Source organism: Peromyscus eremicus, chromosome 13, assembly GCF_949786415.1.
Source record: "Peromyscus eremicus chromosome 13, PerEre_H2_v1, whole genome shotgun sequence".
In the NCBI taxonomy this organism is placed as follows: domain Eukaryota; kingdom Metazoa; phylum Chordata; class Mammalia; order Rodentia; family Cricetidae; genus Peromyscus; species Peromyscus eremicus.
The window spans coordinates 63614461-63637984 of NC_081429.1; the positions used below are offsets into that span (position 1 = coordinate 63614461).

General features: G+C 37.8%; 1 protein-coding gene across 3 annotated transcripts in view; it reads right to left on the reverse strand.

Moving 5' to 3' along the window:
* Positions 1-6378: 6378 nt before the first annotated feature.
* Tpp2 (tripeptidyl peptidase 2) overlaps positions 6379-23524 on the reverse strand; it is a 72972-nt gene continuing 55826 nt past the window's right edge. For 2 of the 3 annotated variants that reach the window (XM_059278840.1, XM_059278839.1), the window contains 6 exons: positions 22190-22341; positions 15481-15577; positions 14530-14660; positions 8898-9105; positions 7963-8082; positions 6379-7283 (listed from right to left, as the gene is read on the reverse strand). In XM_059278840.1, the coding sequence (XP_059134823.1) occupies positions 7194-7283; positions 7963-8082; positions 8898-9105; positions 14530-14660; positions 15481-15577; positions 22190-22341 (798 nt within the window). In that variant the 3' untranslated portion in view covers positions 6379-7193. Of the gene's footprint in view, positions 7284-7962; positions 8083-8897; positions 9106-14518; positions 14661-15480; positions 15578-22189; positions 22342-23524 lie in introns of those variants that run through there. The other variant, XM_059278841.1, reaches the window with a different exon arrangement.

Consider the following 23524-nt stretch of genomic DNA (forward strand, 5'->3'; position numbering starts at 1 on the left):
GTAGCTATCCTAATATCTAACAAAATGGACTTCAAACTAAAATCAATCAAAAGAGATCGAGAAGGACATTACATACTCATCACAGGAAAGATCTACCAAGATGAAGTTTCAATTCTGAACATTTATGCCCCAAATACAAGGGTACCCACATTATGTAAAAGAAACATTACTAAAGCTTAAATCACACATCAAACCCCACACATTAATAGTGGAAGACTTCAACACCCCACTCTCACCACTGGACAGATCTGCCACATCAAAACTTAACAGAGAAATAAGGGACCTAACATGTTATGACTCAAATGACTACAGAACATTCCACCCTAACAAAAAAGAATATACTTTCTTCTCAGCACCCCATGGAACCTTCTCTAAAATTGACCACATACTTGGTCACAAATCAAATCTCAACAGATACAAAAAAATTGGAATAACCTCCTGTATTCTATTGGACTACCATGGCTTAAAGTTAGATGTGGACCAATGGAATCGAATTGAAGACCCTGACATTAATCCACACACCTATGAAACACTTGATTTTTGACAAAGAAGCCAAAACTGTACCATGGAAAAAAGAAAGCATCTTCAACAAATGGTGCTGGCATAACTGGACATCAACATGTAGAAGATTGCAAATAGATCCATATCTATCACCATGCACAAAACTCAAGTCCAAGTGGATCAATGACCTCAATATAAAATCAGTTACACTGAACATGATAGAACAGAAAGTAGGAAGTAGTCTTGAATGCATTGGCACAGGAGACCACTTCCTAAATATAACACCAGTAGCACAGACACTGAGAGTAACAATTAATAAATGGGAACCTCCTAAAACTGAGAAGCTTCTGTAAGGCAAAGGACACAGTAAATAAGACAAAATGATAGCCTACAGAATGGGAAAAGATCTTCACCAACCCCACATCTGACAGAGGGCTGATCTCCAAAATATATAAAGAACTCAAGAAACAAGACATCAAAATAATGAACAATCCAACTAAAAAATGGGCTATAGAGCTATACAGAGAATTCTCAAAGTAAGAATTTCAAATGACTAAAAGACATTTAAGGAATTGCTCAGCATCCTTAGTCACCAGGCAGATGCAAATCAAAATGACTGAGAAATCATCTTACACCTGTCAGAATGGCTAAGATCAAAAGCACTGCAGACAACTTATGTTGGAGATGATGTGGAGCAAGGGGAACACTCCTACACTGTTGGTGGGAGTGCAAACTGGTATAGCCACTTTGGAAATCAGTATGGCTGTTTCTCAGAAAATTGGGAATCAATCTTCCTCAAGACCCAGCTATACCACTCTTGGGCATATACCCAAGGAATGCTCAATTATACCACAGGGACACATGCTTAACTATGTTCATAGCAGCATTATTTGTAATAGCTAGAAACTGGAAAACAACCTAGATGCCCCTCAACTGAAGAATGGATTAAGAAAATGTGGTACATATACACAATGGAGTACTACTCAGCAGAGAAAAACAATGACATCATGAAATTTGCAGGCAAATGGATAGAACTAGAAAATATCATCCTGAGTGAGGTAACCCAGACTCAGGACAAACATGGTATGTACCCACTCACAAGTGGATACTAGATGTAAAGCAAAGGATAACCAGACAACCCACAACTCTAGAGAAGCTAGCTAACAAGACCCAGAGGGATACATGGATTGCCCTGGGAAGGGGAAATAGATGAGATCTCCATGAGTAAACTGGGGATGAGGGATGGGCAATGGAGGGTAGGGGATAGGGGATGAGAACATAAGGGAATTGGATGGTCGAGCTGGAACGGGGATGGAGTGGGAAAGCAATGATAGAGATACATGGAGATAGAGAAATCCGGTGCTAGGGAAGTTGCCAGGAGTCCCCAAGGGTGACCTCAGCTTGGACTACTAGAAATAGGAGAGGGTGCCTGAACTGAACTGGCTTACCCCAGTGATCAGACTGGTGAATACCCTAACTGTCATCACAGAGGTTTTCTCCAATGACTGATGGAAGCAGATGCAGTAATCCACAGCCAAACACCAGACAGAGCTCCAGGAGTCCAGTCAAAGAGAGAGAAGAGGGATTCTATGAGCAAGTGCATCAGAATCATGATGGGGAAACCAAACCAAACTAGTGGGAACTCATAAAAGTTGGATCAATGGCTGTGGAGCCTGAATGGGACTGGACTAGGCCTTCTGCATGGCGAGACAATTGCGTAGCTTGATCTGCTTGGGGGGCCCCCTGGCGGTAGGATCAGAATCCATCCCTGGTGAATGAGCAGACTTTTTGGAGCCCACTACCTATGATGGGACACCTTGAGTGGTCTTGAGGTAGGGGGAAGGGCTTGGACTTGCCTCTACTGGATGTGCCTCCCCATGAGAGGCCTTGACTTCTTGTGTGTGGGGGGGAGTGAGTTGGGAGGGGGAGGCTGATGGGGCAGGAGGAGGGAAGAGGGAGATCTTTGATTGGTGCATAAAATGAATAAAAAGTTTTAAGTTGTTCTGTTTTTTATTAAGAAATTTTCCACTCACCCTACATACCACCCACAGATCCCACCTCCTCCCCCCCCCAGCCCTCCCTCCCAAGCCATCTGCCATCCCCACATTCTCCAAATCAAGGTCTCCAATGGGGAGTCAGCAGAGCCCCACACACCAAGCCAAGACAGGTCCAAGCCCCTCCCAGTCTTGCCAAGGCTGCCCAAGGTGCCACAAGGCAGGAACCGGGCTCCCAAAAGCTTGCCCATGCACCAGGGATGGATCCTGATCCCCCTGCCCAGGTGTCCCCCAAACAGTTCAGGCTAAACAACTGTCTCCCGGATCCAGAGGGCCTAGTCCAGTTCCATGGGGGCTCCACAGCCACTAGTCCACAGTTTATGGGTCTCCACCAGTGTGGCCAGTCATCTCTGCAGTCTTCCCTTCATGATCTTGACATCCCCTGCCCGCAGAATCCCTCTTCTCTCCCATCGGCTGGATTCCCAGATTATTCATCCCAAAGTAAATACAAACACCCATCAATGGGTGAGCAGATGAACAGAATGAAATATATCATGTAATAGTGTCCAAAGTGTATTAATCAGCCATGACATGCACCACAGAGCCAGCCTACAGTGTGCATTAAACTCAAGAATATTGCACTAAGGAAGAATGAAGAGATTTTGAATTTTGTCATTCCACTCTGAGAAATGGTGGAAAACTCAAAAGGGTAGTGATAAGCAGTCCATGGCTTGTTAGGGACAGGGTAGAAATGGAAATGATGATAAATGGGCAAATGATTTGTTTTAAAAACAGGTTGTGCAAGGGGGCTGGTGACATAGCTCAGGGTATAAACAAGCTTGCCTCTAAGCCTGATGACCTGAGTTCAATCTCCAGAAACCACAGGTGGATGAGAATTAACTCCCACAAGTTGCCCTTTGACCTCTGTGTATGTGATGCACATGCCACACAAATACAAAAAAAAAATTCAAATGCAGCCCAATTTCTTCTCATATGTTCTACCTTTGAAGTATATAATTTAGAAAAATAAAATTATAGCAATGAGATTCTGTCTTCTAAATATCTTCTTGGACTTACAAATGTATCTTATTTTTATTTCCAGAGTAGGACTCCAATTCCATGCTACTGTGTAAATGGACAAATATTTTTAGAAAGTCTGGATTGACTACAGTTAAGAGTAAGTAGACAAACTGCTGCCTGGTGTCCAGTACAGTTCATTACAAAGCCACTATAGCTCAACCAGGACACCAGAAACAGAACAGCCTCTTAGACCCCCATCCCTACAGGATTTCAACTCATTGAAAATCTTTTTTCTTTTCCTTTAAACTTCCACTCACTTTTCCGCTGCTGCAAATTTGAAGCAAATTACCGGAATATCATTTCTTCTGCAAGTTCAGTTTGTCTCAAAGTATGAGCCGTACCTGTATCAATGCATCTGAAACACATTTTTTTGTTTGTTTTCATCTTTCAAGACAGTGTTTCCCCATGTAGTCTTGGCTGTCTTGAAACTCACTCTGTAGATCAGGCTGGTCACGAACTCACAGAGCTCTGCCTGACTGTACCTTCCAAGTGCTGGAATTAAATGCGTGTACCACCACTGCCCAGCTTTAAAATAGAATTTTTAAAAATCAAGTAACTAAGCAATATATATGCAGTGTATAAATGTCATTGTCTCATTACATGACATTTCTAGTATCTCCACAGAGACCCTCAAAAGTTTCGTTTATTTATTTTTTTGGTCTATTTCCATCTTCTGCTCCCATACTGCTTGTCTTCTTGTAAATCATACATTCTGATGCCTCTGATTTGGAATCAGCTAGGGCAAGCCTAGACGAGATCAGCCAAGTTACAGTTATAAGCTAACACAAATTGATGCTAGAAGCTGAGTTTTGAGGCAGCTAGCTTAAGGAATCATTGCCAGCATGTGCTAGGTAAGCCCACACATGAAACCAAATGGAATTATTATAGCTCCTCTGTATCCTGTGCACATGTTTGTTAAGAGCTAACACTCTATTCTTCACTACCCCTGGTGTATGTGGCTGAAATGCACATATACTACACTAACTGCAGGACTGGCATTTCATGATTAATTACTGTATGGCCAAAGAGTGAAAAAACCATACAGCTGCTCAAGCTCATCTCACACAAGTGGGGGTTCTAGATGAAATTAAACCAGCACCTTTGTATGCCAGCAAGCAGCTAGTACTTTGTAAGAGCAAAGCTCCCATCATACCCCAACTGATGGATCTAGCAGGTCAGGAGAGCAGTTGGAAATTCTGTCAGGGAGAGTGCTGTCTCCCTTTCTTTGGTTTATATGTTCAGACTCAAGTCTAGTTTATTTACTACTTTCTTATTCTTCAAAAAGAAATTCCATTCGAGAGATTTGGGGGATGCTCTCTCACTCACCTCCTTACATGTAGGCTTCTTACTTTACATCCTACATGTAGAGGAAGAAGACACAAATCCTGGCTTATTGAAAGAACAGAGAAGAAAACATGACACAAAAACTGCAGTTAATTCAAATAAGCAATTTTTGAATGCAAGTAGCATACTGCATGGGACACAGCCATCAACTGAAGGGCTTTTGAGTGCCTGCAGGAAGATTAGACAGCAAGGGCATGTTATCCAGCTTCTGGCCAAATCATTAGGGTAATGGGCACCACAAGGGAGGTTTGAGTTTGTTTGTCTAAGGGCAGGGCTGACCTCTTCAAAGGTAAAGAATATGTAATTCTTGGATTCAGGTAAAAGTATTAAGAAGGAATAGGAAATCCCAGGATGACAAACTGTTTATAATTGGAAAGAGGATCAGGAAGTAATCCCTAGTACACTCTGCAGCTCTAATGTTTCTTTAGGACATTGCCTGTCCCTTGTTCCTCAGTTGTTTCAGTGAGAAGAGTGTAACGTAGTTACTTTCAGTCACAACCTCATCCTTGCATCTTCTTTTACATTTTCTTTTCTTTTTCTTGGTTTGAGGACATGTTCTAGTCTAGAGATTACTTGAGTTCATCTGTTCTCAAGAAGCACAGTATAATCCAGACAAAAATAGTGGGTGACATGGTAGCACCTTGACTGACCCAGCTACAGAACTGTACCAAAAAAATATTTACAAGAACAGGCTCAATGGCCAGAGTTTACTGACCCCTGTCTGAGGAACTTCAGAGGTAGGGGCAAGACCTGCTGATAAAACAGATTCTGAAATTAATAAAAGGTCACTCTGCAGAACCTTTGGGAGCTGCCCTCATCTTTCTGGGCCTTTCAATTCTGTTACTGAGCTAAGACTGGATGCAAGTGCTTGTATGTGTACAGGTGAAACTACATGTAATGATGTGAGAAGTCATGAACATGGCTATCCATGCATGGATGTTAGACTCTAGACCCTGCAGAAACTGCATGCAAAATATTTTAAAACATATTATTTGTATTTTTTTCATAAGGCTCTCTAACGTTTTTATCAGATAAAAGAAAAACAATTACAAATGACAGACAGGATTAACTAGTAGATCTTTTATAGCAGTAAACCAAGGGATGAAACACACACACACACACACACACACACACACACACACACACACACACTCACACACACATGCATGTGCATGTGTGTACGTGCATACACGCTTTGCTATTAGATTAACTATAGACTTTTTAATATTATCTCTATCTGTTTATTTTATGGAACCAGAGATACTAGACAAAAAAATAAAAGTAAAATAGTTAAACATACACAGGACTTAAACACAAGATAAGCATTGGAAATGTATTCGAATAACTGCAAACCTATAAGAAACATTATAAAATACATTATACCTCATTTTTTGGCCAATAGATTTAATAAACTGTTTGTTCTAACGCCAAGTTTAATTTATAAAAAATTAAGACCAACTTTAAGGAGCTTCAATATTTACTTTTATTATTTATAAAAAATTAAGGTATCAGAGTGCATATGGTGTACTGTGCCTGTGGTTTTGCACATTTATTCATGTGTTTTACATGATTTCAACGTTATGAACATACTGTTTTTATCTTTACAATACCTGATAGATTCAGCTGTCTGGCACTGACACATGAAATGTTAACGCATTCTGATGGACATACTTGAAGGACGCTGTAAAAACAACTTGTCTGTTACGACTCCTTGTTGAAGATCTCTGTAACAGCTGTCCTCCCTCAGTTGTCATGTGTTAATGCTACCCCACCTCCCGTTAATTGAATTTCTTTTTAGAAAAAAAAAGTCTGAAAATGAAGTTCTCTTAATTTTTAGTTAAATATATAATTTAGCTACCCCTAATGTAGCTTTTTTAAGGCCTTTATATAATTGGAAAAAGAAAAAGTTGAGCATGTTTTAACCCTTTTGATTTATAAAATAAAAAACAGGATTTGACAGTTTTACAGTTAAAATTCACAGATGAAAACCTCTCATGCATGTGAGCTGCTGCACCCAACTCATAGTGCTGGGGCTGGCAGATAGAATATGCCCTGCCCTCGCAGTGTGGGAGGCAGTAGGAAAACAGCATGATGTCAGAGGTCTAGATTTACATGTATTAAGCCACACGCCAGTGAGTTCTCTGATAAATACACATAGTTTTAATTATCAGTATTGGATAGTGGATGAAAACATGCATTAGTTAAGACTAAAAATGCCACACATTTGTTCACTATAAAATTTTTTTTTGGAAATTTAAAGTCTTGGTTCTTATTTTAGAATACACAATAATCAGGAGGATACATGATGGGGAGCCAGTTTTCAGTAAAAGATGCACAATGGGTCCATCCAAGTAATTTCATCAGCTATAATAAAACAGAGCATTAGTAAAGGAGATGGCAGTTCCAAGCCCAAAATTCAGAATATGTAGTAATATTACAGTAGTAACACACAGATAGAACCTTCCTTTTATCAGTCCATTTTCCATTAATCCATCCACCCACTGCTGTCCTTCCTTAAAACCAATCCTTTTCAGGAGCACAAGAACATAGAAACAATGACAAGAACTCCATAAAGAGTTCTCCTAACCTAGTCAAGATCCAAAGAACTTAAAATGTCTTACCATTTGGACTGACTGATGAAGGCAGACATAAAAAAAGATGACATTAAAATAATTTCTCTTTATATAGTTTCCTCTTTGACCATCTTAGAACCAAGTCAACACACATTGAGAAGAAATGCTTCCTTCAAAAAGGAAAACATTGTCTTCTAACTAAAGAAAGTAATTAATTCACTTTTGGCCTTGCTGAAAACATTCAAGGCTAATATGGGTCTCTGAATAGCAGTGAGAATGTTTTAGAAATTTGGATGGCTACATGTGATCTCTCATGCATTTATTAGACAGTTCATATTGCTGTAGTAATGGTAACAACTGGCTACAATAAAACACGTAATGTTTTATAATGAGCACAGGTGTTTTTCCCCAGTGTTCTTGTCACTATGCAGTATGGAAATGATGTACAGTATAATTCAGACACCACTTACTTGAATACAATTTTTCCAGTTTTCTTTTGTTGGTTTTTCTTCTACAAGTTTAGTTGCAAACTTAAGGCCTCTCCCATACATCTTATTTACTAATGCATGCTTGTATGCAAATGTCAAAACCTATGATATAAAACAAAGTAAAGATTACCTATAGAACATGTATATTCTAAGGCATATAGCTTCAATAATGAAATAATTAAAGCTTTCACAGAAGTATAGCTTTTTGTATGTGTAGGTATACATGTGCATGTAGAGGTCAGAGGTCAACACAGGGTATCTTTCAACTTCTCTACATCTTATTAAGGTTGATTTGGCTAGAAAGCTGGACCCATAGATCATTCTACTTCTGTCACCCCAGCTCTGGAATTAAGAGTGCATGTCATGGTGCTTAGTTTTTTTTTACATTGGTGCAGGAAATTGAACTCAATTCCTCATACTGGTGTGGCAGGCAATTTATTGACTGAGCTGTCTTCCCAGCACCTGGAATCTATAGCTTTTAAGCTGAATAGGTTGTATCAGGGAAATAAAAAAAAAAGTGTCTTTTACAAGTAATTACATAAAAAAGTATAGGAAGTAACTGATGAGAAGTCATAAGCTACTAAAATCCACTTTAAATCATTTCTTTGTGCAAAGTAAACCACAATTAACATAATTACATAAAAAGATGCAGGGAGGAAGAAGGAAGATTTCTAGAAGATAACGTTTGGGCTTCATATTTAACTGTCTTAAAAGGCTATTATGTATGTCCCCAAAATGTTTTCAAAATTATTGTTAAACACTTTAAAACAGGCAGGACAAATGCAAGGTACTTGGGGTAAATGCATCTTCTTCAGAGTGGAGCCTTATTTTCTTCCTCTTTGCAGGCAGAGCACAAGCAGGCCTGAGAGACCACCACCAAGAGCTGTACCAAGACCAACAGCAGAAGGGTAAGTTACCTTAGTGTCAAAAAGATCTGTCCACTTTGTAGTTTCCCAAAAGGTTTCTGACAGAGAGTCCAAGGTACTTTCTCCTTCCTCTTCCTTCCCTTCTGCATCTCCAGCTGCTGCCCCATCATGAGGCTGTGTGTGAAGAAGGTGGTCTGCCAGAGCACATCCTTTCCTGCAGAGGGCATCTACCAGTGTGGATTTCTGCTTGTCCATATCACTGGAGAGGAAATAAAAGAAATTTTTTTTTCATGTCAGCTAAAGGTTTTCCAAGGGGATGGTCTTATTTGAAGTACATGCATTCTTCTTCTCTAAGACTGAGCATGCATAAATTTTGTATATCCATGTGCATACATTTGTATTACATATCAAATGAGATTCTTATTCGTAAGCATCATAAGATACTGTAGTACACACAGATGAAATCAGTTAGGGCAACTATACTTGGTTGAAGCAGAATGCCATAGCAACAGAATTGAAAGACTATTCAGTTCTGTCAGCTACACAACTTTTAATAAGGAGAGTATCGTTTAAGCCTTTACATTAGGAAATATAGTAATTATATATTCAACTATATGTAATGTACAGAAAGACAAGGTTTTTGTAGTCATGAACATGATATTATGTATAAATCAAGCAAACAAATATCATGTTTACTCTGAATACACTAATAATTGCTTTAGCATTTCAGCATATGAATTCCTTCATAGTCAAAACAATTCTATGGGGCCAGTAAGGTGCTCAGTGAATAACAGTGGTTGCCACCAAATCTGATGACCCGAATCCATTATGGGAACCAACATGGTGGAGAGAAAACTGATTCCTTTAAGTGCTCCTCTGACCTCCAAGGGTACATCATGACACGTGTACACCCATACACAACACAAAATAAGCAAACTCAAAACCAGTTCTATGTATAAGACACTCCTATGGGCTGGGCGATAGTGGCACACGCCTTTAATACCAGCACTCAGGAGGCAGAGACAGGTGGATCTCTGTGAGTTCAAGGCCAGCCTGGTCTATAGAGTGAGATCCAGGACAGGCACCAAAATGACACAGAGAAACCCTGTCTCCAAAAAACAAAAACAAAATGAAAACAACAAAAAAGACACTCCCATTTTGCATAGGAGGAAACTGAAGCTCAAAGCAATTCAGGACTTGATCATGGCCTCCAATTAGGAGTAGTAGGCATAGGATTCTAAGCTTAGCAGTCTGGCTCTGCAATCTATGCTCAGTCTCTGGAGTAAATTGTCTTGTTCTGGAAAGGCATCTTGGTTTTTTTCTAAAGAAGTTTTACAGGTGCTAACATACTGTTCCAGACTAGGATATTCTCAGAGGCTTCCAAGACTATTTGATTGTGTGAGGTCATCTAAAAAGATACCTTCAACATCAAATGCACTGAAAATGAAAATATACCCATAAGACCCCTTAGTTTATTACCAAACAATATAGTTTCCTTTTTTATTTCTGAACTGACTGCTTACAATCATAAGTCAGGGGGTTCACAAACCTATGTCTAGTTGTCCTATGGTATCAGCAGACTGGTTTGATACCTACCTGCATTCCACAGAGCTCAAGAATGGAAAGGGAGTGCTTGACATGGACCAGAGTGCTCATTCTCCACATTTCCCATCTAATCCTTTTACCATTTTCAATTGTCAGCCTGAACCATGAAGTGGTAGAAGTGCTATACGCTCCTCCCACCCCTCAAGTTCAGGTCACTTGCTTATTTTATATTCCTGTGGCAACAGCCTTATTCACCAGGGTAGTTCAGTACTTGGCCTGAACCTTAACAGATAAATGCATACAGAATTTGATGGGCCACAGGACACCTCATTTATCTGTTCATTTAATCATATAATGCTTGGCAAGACTCATTAACTTGGTATCCTACATATCTGCCTCCCTCAGTAGATTAGGCTAAAACACAAATATGATTCTTCCAGGTCTCAGTTTTAAATATTTTAAGGAGTTTTTCAAAATAAACTCCACATTCCAGGCTTTGTGGTCCTTCTCAATTTAATTCTAATCTTTGTAATCTGACTCCAGAGAGAGTGTCACTACCGTCCTGTCTGGGCTCTAAGTTGACCTGAATTCTACCAGTCATCAACAGCATCGACGTTTTGAAGAACTAACCATCTTTCTCTATGTGGAAGTGCCTGGATTCTACTTTAGCTACTCGAGATTAAGAATAGCAGACTTTTGAGTCCCCTCTTGAGGCATCTACTTTCCTGCTCACTTACTGCACTGTTCTCTCATCACTTTTCAGATGCCTGGTACCATTTTTTTCTGCATTAGGGCAGCTCTAGGAGTCAGGAACAAGCATTAACCCAGCTTTTGAAGGAGACAAGTGTTTTGGAACAGACTCAATCATGAGGGCAGTTATCATCACCCACGCCAAACCCAAATGACTAGTTCCAACTATTCAGGAAGGTTTGGGGAATTCAGAAGGAAGCTGGTATTGACACAGGTGCTCTACGCTTGCCAGGAATGGATTAAGTTACCAGCAGGATTCTTTTCTGAAAGTTTTGACATCCTCTGATGCAATAATCTAAATCTCAAGTATATGGAAATATTCTGTTCCTCTCTGCCACCTTAGTACTGGATCTATTCAGGTTGAACACCTTGTTAAACTATGAAGCTTTGTCCATTCAGAATAGAGTCAAAGCTTTCTTCTTATAGGCTTTTAAAATATTAAAAATATTTACTATATTTTATCCTATCTGCCAATTTTTGTTTTTGTTGTTATTATTTTGTTTTTCTGAGACAGGGTCTCACTATATAGACCAGGCTTGCCCTGAACTCACAGAGATCCAACTGGCTTTGCCTCCTGAGTGCTGGGACTAAAGATGATATATACCCAGCTTTATCTTCCAATTTAATTTTCAGCATTAGATTAAGTTCCTTTAATTGGAAAGTCTTATTAATTTCTTAAAGTGCTTCTTAACAATAACTTACATATACTTGCTCATATCTTCTGAATTAAAACTGGTTGTTCCATTGTGGTTATCATAGCTACATTTTAGAAATTATTTGAATCCTATATTTTTTTTGAATCCTATATTTTAATGCCTAAGCAAGAAACTATTAATTCTTATCAGATTACCTAGAAAACACCAGTGTCATTTTCAAGATCATAAAATAGCAATCCTGTCTCCATTTTTCTCTCTCTCTCTCTTTCAAGATGGTCTCACTAAGTAGACCTGGCTAGCCTTAACTTACAGAGGGCTAGGAATAAAGGCATGTGCCAATACATCTGCCAAGTAATCTTGCCATTTTTTTACAAAAATGATTTAAACAAAAGCAACTTTGCATGGAAAAGAGACATCCAAGGAGGTACGCTCTGTGTGTGTGTGTGTATGTGTATGTGTTGTTCTTTTATAGACTTAACCTAATTATTTCAATGTCTCTAGAAATATAGTCTTCTTATATATTATAAATATATAAAAACAGAGTAGTTATTATTTTTGGTAGCCATTAAAAGTCAATTTCAGGTGCTTTTCAAAGCATAGAAATTCTCAACTAAAGAAAATAAGAGGCCAATACATGCCCGACTCCCTTTAACTTGGGATTATTTCTTCTATAGATGGTAAAATTTAGAAAGCATAGGGAAGGTAAATGGACCTTAATACTTACTGAAATCTCAAAATGAATCCTATATTTTTTCATATATACTTGAATTTGAGAAGATTCTATTATTATTTTAAAAGATATATATATATGTATATATGCGCGCAGTGCCCCAAAAGTCCAAAAGAGGGTGTTGGATAGCCCTAGAATAGTTACAGATGGCTATGAGCTGCCATATGGGTACTGGGAACTGAACCTGGGTCCTCTCCAAGAGCAGCAAGTGCATGAAACAGTTGCACCATCCCTCCAGCCCAGAGATTCTATTATTTTTCACAAACTATATGATGTAACACGTTTAGAAGGCACAAAGAAAAGGGAAAGTCATATAAAGCCAAGGAAGACAGCTTAACATAGTCACTGTCAGTCTCCTCCTATGTCAAGACAAACACTGGCTTTAAGGAAGTAGAACTGCAATGCAAACTAGCCTGAAAACAAGCCAGGAGCTAGGCAAAAGCAGCAATATGCAAAAGGCTATGTTTTTTCACTGAGTATGGTTATGAAGGCCAGAGACAGATAAAGTAGTTTTTTCAGAAAGGTCAGCCCCAGAGAAGGAAGTTTCCTGATACTCAAGGGGCACAGAGGCAAGCAACACACCTAGGTAGCTTATATGTTTCCCTTTGAGATAAAAATAGTTCTGCTCATATTCTCAAGAAAGGGCATTGGGCTGTGGTGGCACACCTTTAATCCCAGCACTCAGGAGACAGGGGCAGGCCTGTCAGTTCGAGGCCAGCCTGGTCTACAAAGCAAGTTCCATTCCAGGACAGCCTGGGCTACATAAAAAAGCCCTGTCTAAAAAAACCAAAACCAAAACAAAGCAAAAAGCAGAGGCTTTGGAGGCGGACCTTGGGAATCCTGATTTTCCCACTTCCTAGCACAGCACTATAGGCAAGCCAGTCATCCTCTGTAAGCTTCATTTTCCTCTCTTCTAAGAGCTGGGCAGAAATGATTCTATTTTACAGTGTCTGGAAGACTAAAGATAAATGAGACCATGCATTTAAAGTGCTCAAAATTCCCTGTACACAATCATCATTTAATGAATACCAATACACTTTCTAATATTATTAAAATTACAAAATAGCAGCCAAATGCCAATGTTTTAAAAATCATACTACTGGAAAATATGAAAGGGAACTACCAACTTCTTTTAATAAATTTTATTCTACTTGAAAACTGCTTTGATGTCAAGTCTTAAAACTCTATAATGAAACTATAACTAAAATGTAATGCCAAAAGCTCTAGCAGTTTTGCATCCAGTATTTTATGTAGAAATACATAGTGACTGATGAAAATTTTAAAGAAAACTGTAGTTCTTTTAGGTAGTCAAAATAGTCCTGGTTTATTAGCTACAACTATAAAACAATTAGGATATTTATAATCTTATAAGTCAATGAGTCCATTGTGTTGAAATAAAACCATACAATATAAGAAAAGAGTGATTTTGGGAGAATTAGTACAGGGTGATGGTAGAAGTTCACAGAAGAGTGAAGGGACTGAATCACAACAGCCATTGAAGCTCCTCCATGCACACAGAGCACCAAGCTTTATAAAAGCCAAACTATAAATGCTCCTCTGCACTTCTTTCCAATATTAATGACAAACGTCTTCCATAAAACTAACGTTGCCAAAAACTTTAACCTCATTTTATTTATTTCACAAGACATTATGAACTAGACTCTATGTTTTCCATATTATTGGTCAATAAGTAACTTAGAATTTCATGAGGTGATATATTATCTACCTAGTTCATATAACCCCAAGAGGTGGCACTGTTTGATCAAAACTATGCAGATATTCCACCTGGACAGTGATGAAGGCAAACTATTTTTGATGGGCTGTGTTTTAAAAGCCTGAAGAAAATTATTACAAAATTTCTGAGGGAGTATGAAAAAAACTGTCAATCTTGAATGTTATGTATGTTACAACAACAACAACAAAATCCTCAACACTAGTCCCTAATTTTTAAACAAGTAACTAAGAAATGAGATGCAAGAAAGATTATTTACTGGTTAGGTACTTTTTTATAGTAGCTGCATCAGGCCTGGGGTCAGTCTTCATTGCAATGTAAACTGCTAGAGCAGTTTGATCGATGTGAGAAATAACAGCATTGGCAGCATCAACGATTTCATTAAGTCTTTTCATTCGTTCCTGGGTAGGAAATAAAGGGGTGTATCAATCAGTGCATTAAAGCCTTTTCATTTCTACTGTCCCAGCCATAGACTGTCAGGGCATATGTCACTTCCTTCTAGTGCTAGAGCTCTGTGCTATCTTTTAATCTGACTTTTACAATTCCAGTATCCCTAGAAAAAGGGTTCAGATGTGACAATACCTAACTTACAGTCTGTAGTTCAAAACTTAAAACAAACATATAAAGTTTACCAAAATGTGGATTTTTTAAACAAGAGAATTTCCTTTCTATTATACCATTGATTTTAGAGATAACAATCTCTACTTTATCCTATGCCACATGAAAAAACAGAAATAAAACAAAATTCCCAAGCTTTCATTCTCAAGCAAATTCTTTCTAAACAGTCACCAAAATAAGAAAGATAAGAGTAAAAAAAGATTATAATCAAGACTCTAACTATGACTATCATGGATGGTCTACTTAGCAGTTGTTTTCTCTTCTGTCAAACTGTTTTTGAGAAGCCTCCTTTAAATACTCTATTCTAGTTTACTCCAAACCTTTGTGACTTTTAACTGATCATGGCTGGCATGCTCCTACTCACTAACCAATCAAGCACCAGTTTCATGGTTTCAACATATCCATACTGCACATCATTACTACTACTGATCTCAGTAGTGGCCAGCTCTATATTAAGGACATACATATCCAATTGCAGGAGACTCATTTTCAGTAGTCAGGAAGAAAAGACAGAGAGAGATGCACCTTTACTCAAAAATACAAACTTTAGCTACTCTTACACAAAAAATTACACAAATTATTAAAAAAATGCATATATCTAACCTTTTCAGCATCCAATTGGTGAAGCCGTGCAACATACAGAGGAAGGTAAGCAGGATATGTTTCTTTCAATTCATTGTAAATGTCACTAGAATCGAGCCTAAGAGAGACAAATTAGTGATTTTTAATTAAAAGCAAACTTTTGTTAAAAAGAAACTTAAACATTGCTTCAGTCCTAGTCATTAAAATATTTTATAATTATTAATAAAGACTAGTTACAGATAATATACCTATCTGAAAATTACTTTAGTTAAGAATTCTATAAAATGTCCAGATTAAAGTAGACATCAACATGGGTTGGAGGATATGGCTTGTTATATATATCCTTGGAGTTGTTAAGAACTCACACTGCTTTTGCAGAGGACCTGAGTTCAGTTTCTAACACCCATGTCAGGCAGCTCACAACTGCCTGCAATATCAGCTCACAGATACACATTTCATGGGCAGCACTACACTCATGCACAAATCCATATCCACACTTAAATATACACATAACTAAATATAAAGTCTTTAAAATAAGACCTCAATGGCTTGCTTACATACTAGCTATACCTAGATTTACTAAAAACAAGAACAAGATTTCTCTTAAAAAAAAAAACAACACACACACACACTTCATAAAAAAAGCTCTAGATCCATCTAGAAAATTCTAAACTTTTCTGAAAATTCTAAAGTCTTATTTTAAAATACTTCTTTTTTTTTTCTTTAAAGATTTATTTATTATGTATACAATGTTCTGCCTGCACATATGCCTATAGGCCAGAAGAGGGCACCAGATCTCACTACAGATGGTTGTGAGCCACCATGTGGTTGTTGGGAATTGAACTCAGGACCTCTGGAAGAACAGCCAGTGCTCTTAACCTCTGAGCCTAAATGAAGAGATAAACTAATGTTCCTAAATGGAGAAGCTGCATAAAACTATGCCAATTCTTCCTGATTATATTTATCAAGATAAAAATAACCCAAATTAACACCCAAGTGGTAAATAAGTAATTAGCACTACAGACAGGTCACATCAGGAAATTCACTTAAAATATTCAGAATTTCACAGAATATGAAAATAAGACTGATAAGTATTTTTTACAGAGAAATATCTCATTAAAGTACATTTAATTCTCTATAACAAAACTTAAGCCCTCCAATTTAGTACAAAGAACAAATTAGAGTCTGTTTTCTTTTTTTCCCCCAGCAATTATCCAAAAGGAAAACCAGTATTTACACCTTTTTTGAAAGTCAATTACAGGGCTGGAGAGATAGCTCAGCGATTAAGAGCACTGGGTGCTCTTCCAGAGGTCCTGAGTTCAATTTCCAGTAACTCAACCATCAATAGTGGAATCTGATGCCCTCTTCTGGAATAAAGGCATACATACATACACATACATACATACATACATACACACATACATACATACATACATAAAATAAGTAAAATCTAAATAAAAAGTAAAAAGCACAAAAAAATGAATACATGTAATAAATTTTAAAAAGTCAATTACAGTTTAATTATAGAGTTGTTCCCCACCCCCTCCCCAAGAATTATTTCAAGTTTCCATAAAGAGAACAAGAGAACTCTACTAATTCTTTGGGTTTCTTCTAAAACATATTCTGAATCAACATCCTTTTCAATTATTTTCTCCTTTTGTTTCTGAACAGTCATGCTCATCTTGGCTTTGTAAATGTTATGATTAGTTCTCTAATACCATTTGCATCAGCTACATTAAATCTTATATATTTCACTAGATTGCAAATTCATATTTTAAAAACAAAACTAAGAGGCTAGAGAGACAGATCAGTGGTTAAAGTGTATACCACTTTTGCAGAGGACCCGAGTACAGTTTCTAGCACCCATGTCCTCTGCCCTCTTCACTTATGTACATACCATATAACTAATCTATCTTTGCTGTACATTTCAAATGGATTTAGAAAACATCACACACACACACACACACAGACCAGTTAACTTAAAAAACATTTCCAAAACAAAAAGAAACTCCTAAACCATCTAGTTATCAAAACCTTCTCAAAAACTCCATATTCTAGCCCTAAGCAATCACTAATCAACTTCTGTCACTATAGCGCTCTCTAGACTGGACATTACAATGACAATCATTTAAGAGGGCTCTTTTGTGACTAGCTACTTTTGTTTAGCACAATGTTTTTAAGTTGTAACAAGTACCAGTTCTTTTCTTTCTTTCTTTCTTTTTTTTTAATGTCTGAATAGTGTTCTTATATGGATGGATATAACTTTCATTTATCAGCTAATAAGCACTTGGGTTACTTCCTTTCTTTTGGTTTTTCAAGACAAGGTTACTCTTGTCTCGCCCAGCCTGTACTTGGGTTATTTCTAAACTTCAACAATAATACTTCTGAAAACTCCTATGTGCAAGTTTCTATATGCATATATTTTTTTTTCTTCAGTATGTACATTAGTTAAATTACTGGATAATATAACAACTTGCCATTGTGTTACCTTACTGCTTTCAGGATATTATCTTTGACTGTCACCATTTTTACCATGAAAACTAATGTATGGATTAATGATGGAAACAATTTCAGAAAAATCTGTTGTCAAGGGGTTTTATCATTGTGTAGACATACATGAATCTAGAAAGAATTGGCTAATCAATGTGTCCTCTGAGGCACTCCTAAGACATTATAAAGAGGAGATGGTTGGGTGGTGGTGGCCCCAGCACTTGGGAGGCAGAGCGAGGCAGATCTCTGTGAGTTCGAGGCCAGCCTGGTCTACAGAGCAAGATCCAAGACAGGCACCAAAACTACACAGAGAAACCTGTCTCAAAAAAAAAAAAAAAAAAAAAGGATGTGTAATGCTTCTGACTGTGTTACAGAAAACTTGTTTAAGTTCAAGAACTCTCTAAAATGGGAAGCGTAGTATAGTATATATACATAATAGTACATAAACTGGTAACATGGTCACTTGCTAAGTTATATGTGGTGTACATAACTTATTTATTCTACTTTTACAGTGGTAATACTGCAACTTTATAACAGCACCACCATAAACACTTCAACATTATGGAGACTCTGAACATTATCAGATTTCAGACCTAAAAATCTCATGGAATCACTGTTATGGACACAGTCTGTGGTTGATTGAAATCCTTCCTATGTGGTGGACCAGTGACAGCTCTGTTATAATATTTCTTTGCACTTACTGTTTTTATTATTTATTTGTTTTTGTTTTTTCGAGACAGGGTTTCTCTGTGTAGCTTTAGAGTCTTTCCTGGAACTCACTCTGTAGCCCAGGCTGGCCTCGAACTCAGAGATCCACTTGCTCTGCCTCCTGAGTGCTGGGATGAAAGATGTGCACCACCACTGCCTGGCTGCATTTACTGTTTTTAGAGTTCACTAAGCAACCTGGATGAATAAATTAATGTTTTTCAATAAATATGGAGGAGTTTTAGCCATTATTTCTTCAACCATTTTCTCAGCTTTGTTTCTTTCTCCCAGTACACCACTATTTGTACTTTAGAACACTCCGAGATCCCGTATTTCTCTGAGGATCTGTTGCATTTTTTTTAACCCCACTTTCAATCTAGAGGTCTTGAGTTTAAATTTACAAATACTTTGGCTCAAATGAAGTGAGTTCTTTCGATGCCGTCATTTTTTAAAACTTTTCCCTGTCTCACCAACATAATTTCTAAGCCTGGGCTCTGGAACAGGTGGCAGGAAAACAGCATGCTTTTCTCTAAGTGACACCCACACCACCTGTAGGGATGAGAACTTTTTAATTTTTAGATTTTTATTTATGGGTAAGTATGTGTTTGTGTGAATGCCTGTCATTTGTACTTGGGTGCCCATAGAGACCAGGAGAGGGTGTTAAAAAGAAAAATCCTACGGTTGGAGTTCCAGGTAGTTGTGAGCTGTCCAATATGGATGTTGGGATCCAAATTTGAGTCCTTTGGAAGAGCAGCACATGCTCTTAACTCCTGTGCTCTCTCTCCAGTCCATGAGCTAAGTACTTTTGATGGAGGGAGAGCACATGGGGTCTTTAAGGTGGAACTAAGCCTGCAACAACCAATAAGAGTATGTGTAGACTTTGTCCAGTGACTGATGGGGGCAGATGCAGAGATCCACGGCCGGGCACCAGGCTGAGCTCAATTCTGCAGCCAAGGGACGTCGAGATCATGATGGGAGGACGTGCAGAGATGACCGGCCACACTAGTGGAAGCCCATGAACTGTGGACTGGGACTGGACTAGGCCCTCTGGATATGGAAGACGGTTGTTTGGCTTGAACTATTTGGGGGGCACCCAGGCAGGGGGATCGGGATCTGTCCCTGGTGCATGGGCAGGCTTCTGGGAATCTAGTGCCTGTGGTGTGACACCTTGCACAGCCTTGGTGCAGTGGGAAGGGGCTTGGACCTGCCTAGGTTCAGTGTGCTGGGCTCTGCTGACTCCCCATGGGAGACTTTGATTTGGGGGATGTGGGGTGGCTTGGGAGAGGGGGCTGGGGGGTGGGAGGAGGGAGGTGGGGGGAGGGGGGAATCTGTGGGTGGTATGTGGAGTGAGTAAAAAATTTCTTTATAAAGAAAAATGAAAAAAAAAAAGAATATGTGCAGAATAAGGAATGGTACAGTGATTTTTCTCTTACCGAAAGGTAAGGTACAAGGAAGACTGTGTCCTGGTGGTACCAGTCTAAATCAAAAGTTGGGAGGGAAAAGGCAGCAGTCTGTAATACTTTTACTTTTCTTAAAAAAATGTGTGAGTGTACATGTGTGTGAAGAGACATAGTTCAATTTTAGAGTTATTTCTCAGGTACCCTATACCTTTTGAGACAAGGTCTCTCACTGAATTTGAAACTTGCTGATTAGGCTAGGTCAACTGGCTGGCAAGCCCCACGAATACATGTATTACCTCCTCAGTGCTAGGATTATAAGCATGTGCCACCATGCCTGTCCTGTTTATTTTTAAAATATGGGTTCTGAGGACTGAATTTGGGTTTCTCATGCTTGTGAGATAAGTACTTTATTGAACTATCATTCTTACCCACCATATTTTACAAATATTGTTGATTAGAAGCTTCTCTGGTTTGCAGTTTGCTTTCAGAACCACTTCCAGAGGTTTTGAGAGTTCTTTTTTTTTTTTTTTTTAAACAAATTTTTTCACCACTTTCCCTGGATGGCAGACTAAGGAAGGGGCTTCTCAGGCTCTCATGAGAGAAGCCAATCTTTGCAACTCTGAAGAAATTGTATTGTCTGCTAGCTATAACATCCTAAGTGAGCCAAAGGCAGATATGGTTGACTGACACCTGGAAAGATACACTCAGGACAGCATATATGAATATGGACTGACATCATAATGGTCTAATCCTTGGGAATTCTATTCATATTATAAAGGCTTTTTTTTTGTTGTTGGTTTTTTTTGTTGTTGTTGTTTTTTGTTTTTCGAGACAGGGTTTCTCTGTGTAGCTTTGCGCCTCTCCTGGAACTCACTTGGTAGCCCAGGCTGGTCTCGAACTCACAGAGATCCGCCTGGCTCTGCCTCCCAAGTGCTGGGATTAAAGGTGTGCACCACCAACGCCCGGCTTATAAAGGCTTTTGTTCCCCCTCAGGGAACAAAAAATTCTACAAGGATTTATACAGAGAGTCTGCTAATGAGGACTCCAGAAAACCAGCAGTCAAATAAAGCAACAATTAGGAAAAAAAACAAAAAACAAAAAAATCTGATATAACCACACAGAATAAAGTTTTAAGTGGTAAAATATTTTAAGTTTTAAATGGTAATCTAAAAGCCCAAGAATAAACTGGGGAAAACAGTGATAAGTAAGAACTCATGTTAAAAAGTTTAAACTGATAACAAAAGCTTAACATTCTAATGAAGAATGGGCAAAGTACATGTTAAACTGAAACAATAGCTTGTATCTAAACAGCCCAACTGCCAACAACAGTGGCTTTTCCATCATGTCTGGATATGGATCTTACATTCACAGCAGAAAGCAATTTGAGAAACATATCAAGATAACTTTTAAAGACATCTAAACTAACAATTAGACTATACTATCTGACAGAAGTTTTAAAAATATCTTCATTAGGCTGGGTGTGCTGGTATAAGACTGTTATTGTAGCCTTTGAGCAGTGGAGGCAGGATGATCAGAAATTCAAGGTCATTCTTGTCCAACTAGAGAATTGAGACCAGCCTGGGATAAATGAAACACTATCTCAAAAAATTAAAACCAAACAGATAAGAAAACAAAGTTAAAACTATATATATAAAAAGAGTCATCATAAAATTATAGAGACAAGCTATAAACATATATTCTAAATAAATTATTAAATATATTATATTCATGCACTCATAGGACAATAAATTACACAGTCACTAAAAATGGAACTTTTAAACTATTAAATGACACAGGAAGTACCCAACACCAAAATTAACTGGAAAAGTAGGATACATAATCACTCACACTGCTACATGCTCAAACAGACAGAAAAGATAACAAAGGCAATGGTGATTTTTGGAGAGAAGAAAAAAGTTATTATTTTTTTTTCTTTTTTTTTATGCCCTCCAATAAAATTCTCTTCAGCAGCAAGTTATAAAAAAATTATAAAAGTCATAAAGTATAAATCTAAGAAAAGTTTAAAAACCTGCAATTCTATAATCCAGTCAACAGTTTAGAGTAAGGCTAATATACATACAAAAGCATTAGTTGAGAGAGACTAAGAGGGCTGAAATCCATTAAAAACAACCTACTTTGTCATCCACTGAATTTTAAGATCTCTTAATGCTTCAGTAAACTCTTCTTTCAAATCTTTCTCTTTTTCTGAATCCTTTTCTTTATCTTTGCTGCCATTCTTCATCTTTGTTGGTGGAGGTATTAGATAGTAATGAACAGGGATCACATCCTACGAAGGTGGAAGAAAGCCTTAGGTTCATACACTTCATTTCACACACTTTAAAATCATTGTCAACAGCTGAGAATATTGCAATATGGGTTGTGCCTGAGTTCTATTACACCGTATTCCAGATCTGAAGGGTCAAAAAACAGCAAAAATACCAATGCACAATTACCGAAGTTCTTCACCCCTCCACTTTTAAAAGTACTGAAGCTTTTATCCATCCCTTTAAAAGAGGTAGGAACTTTTCTCTTTGAGTGTCTTTAGTATTCTTAGTTGCACTTGACACAATAAAGACAGTGTATCCTGTCCTTTCATAATTAAATCTGAATAGAGGAGTAAAAAAAGTTAAAACTCAAAAGAGAAAACGTTTTTTTCTTCTAGCAAGAGGGCAGAGTAGACAAATATCATTCCTGCACTTATAAACACACGCTCTACCTAGAGTTAGTCAGACAATAAATACAGAAGTAAATAATTGCTGATAATGACATATGACACACACAAAAATGAAATAATATAAGGATAGCATGACTGTTGCGTAAGACAGGGAAACCATGGAAACAAAGGTCAATGAATCTAAATGACAAACATGAATGAATCTGAATAACCTAACTGAAGAGAGGAAGAAGTACCTTCCACCCCATGAATTAGCATTTGGAGTGGAGTTGAACAAATATAAAAATCTGAACCAGTATATGAAAGCAATTGTGTAAACTGATAAAGTGGAGTACATATATAGCGAGTACAGCTTGGTAGAACATGGTAAAAAATGTAAATCCCATTTTAATATATAAAAAAGTTTATCAAATATCTTATGCAAGGCAGTGGTTAAAGGCTTTTTGCTTTTTAATGACTTGATCTTGTATATATTAAAATTTGAGCTTATATTTTCATTTTTGTAACTCTTGATGATATAAGTCTTGGGAACAGACCATGAAAGGGAAAACCAGAGGTAAGAAAACAAGTCTAAGAATCCCTACATTCTGTGGAAATAAATAATAGGCTGTGGAAACAAGAGAAAATGAATAGATTTGAGATATTCTTTGAAGGCAGAACCAATAATGTTTGCCAATGGTGCTTAAAGCCAGGACATGATCAACAGGGATAAGAGACTGGAAGAGAGTAGATCTGGTATTCCTGCTTTGCCCAAAGATGCTCTAAGTCTGGGACAAAACAAAAGGAATTTGGGTTT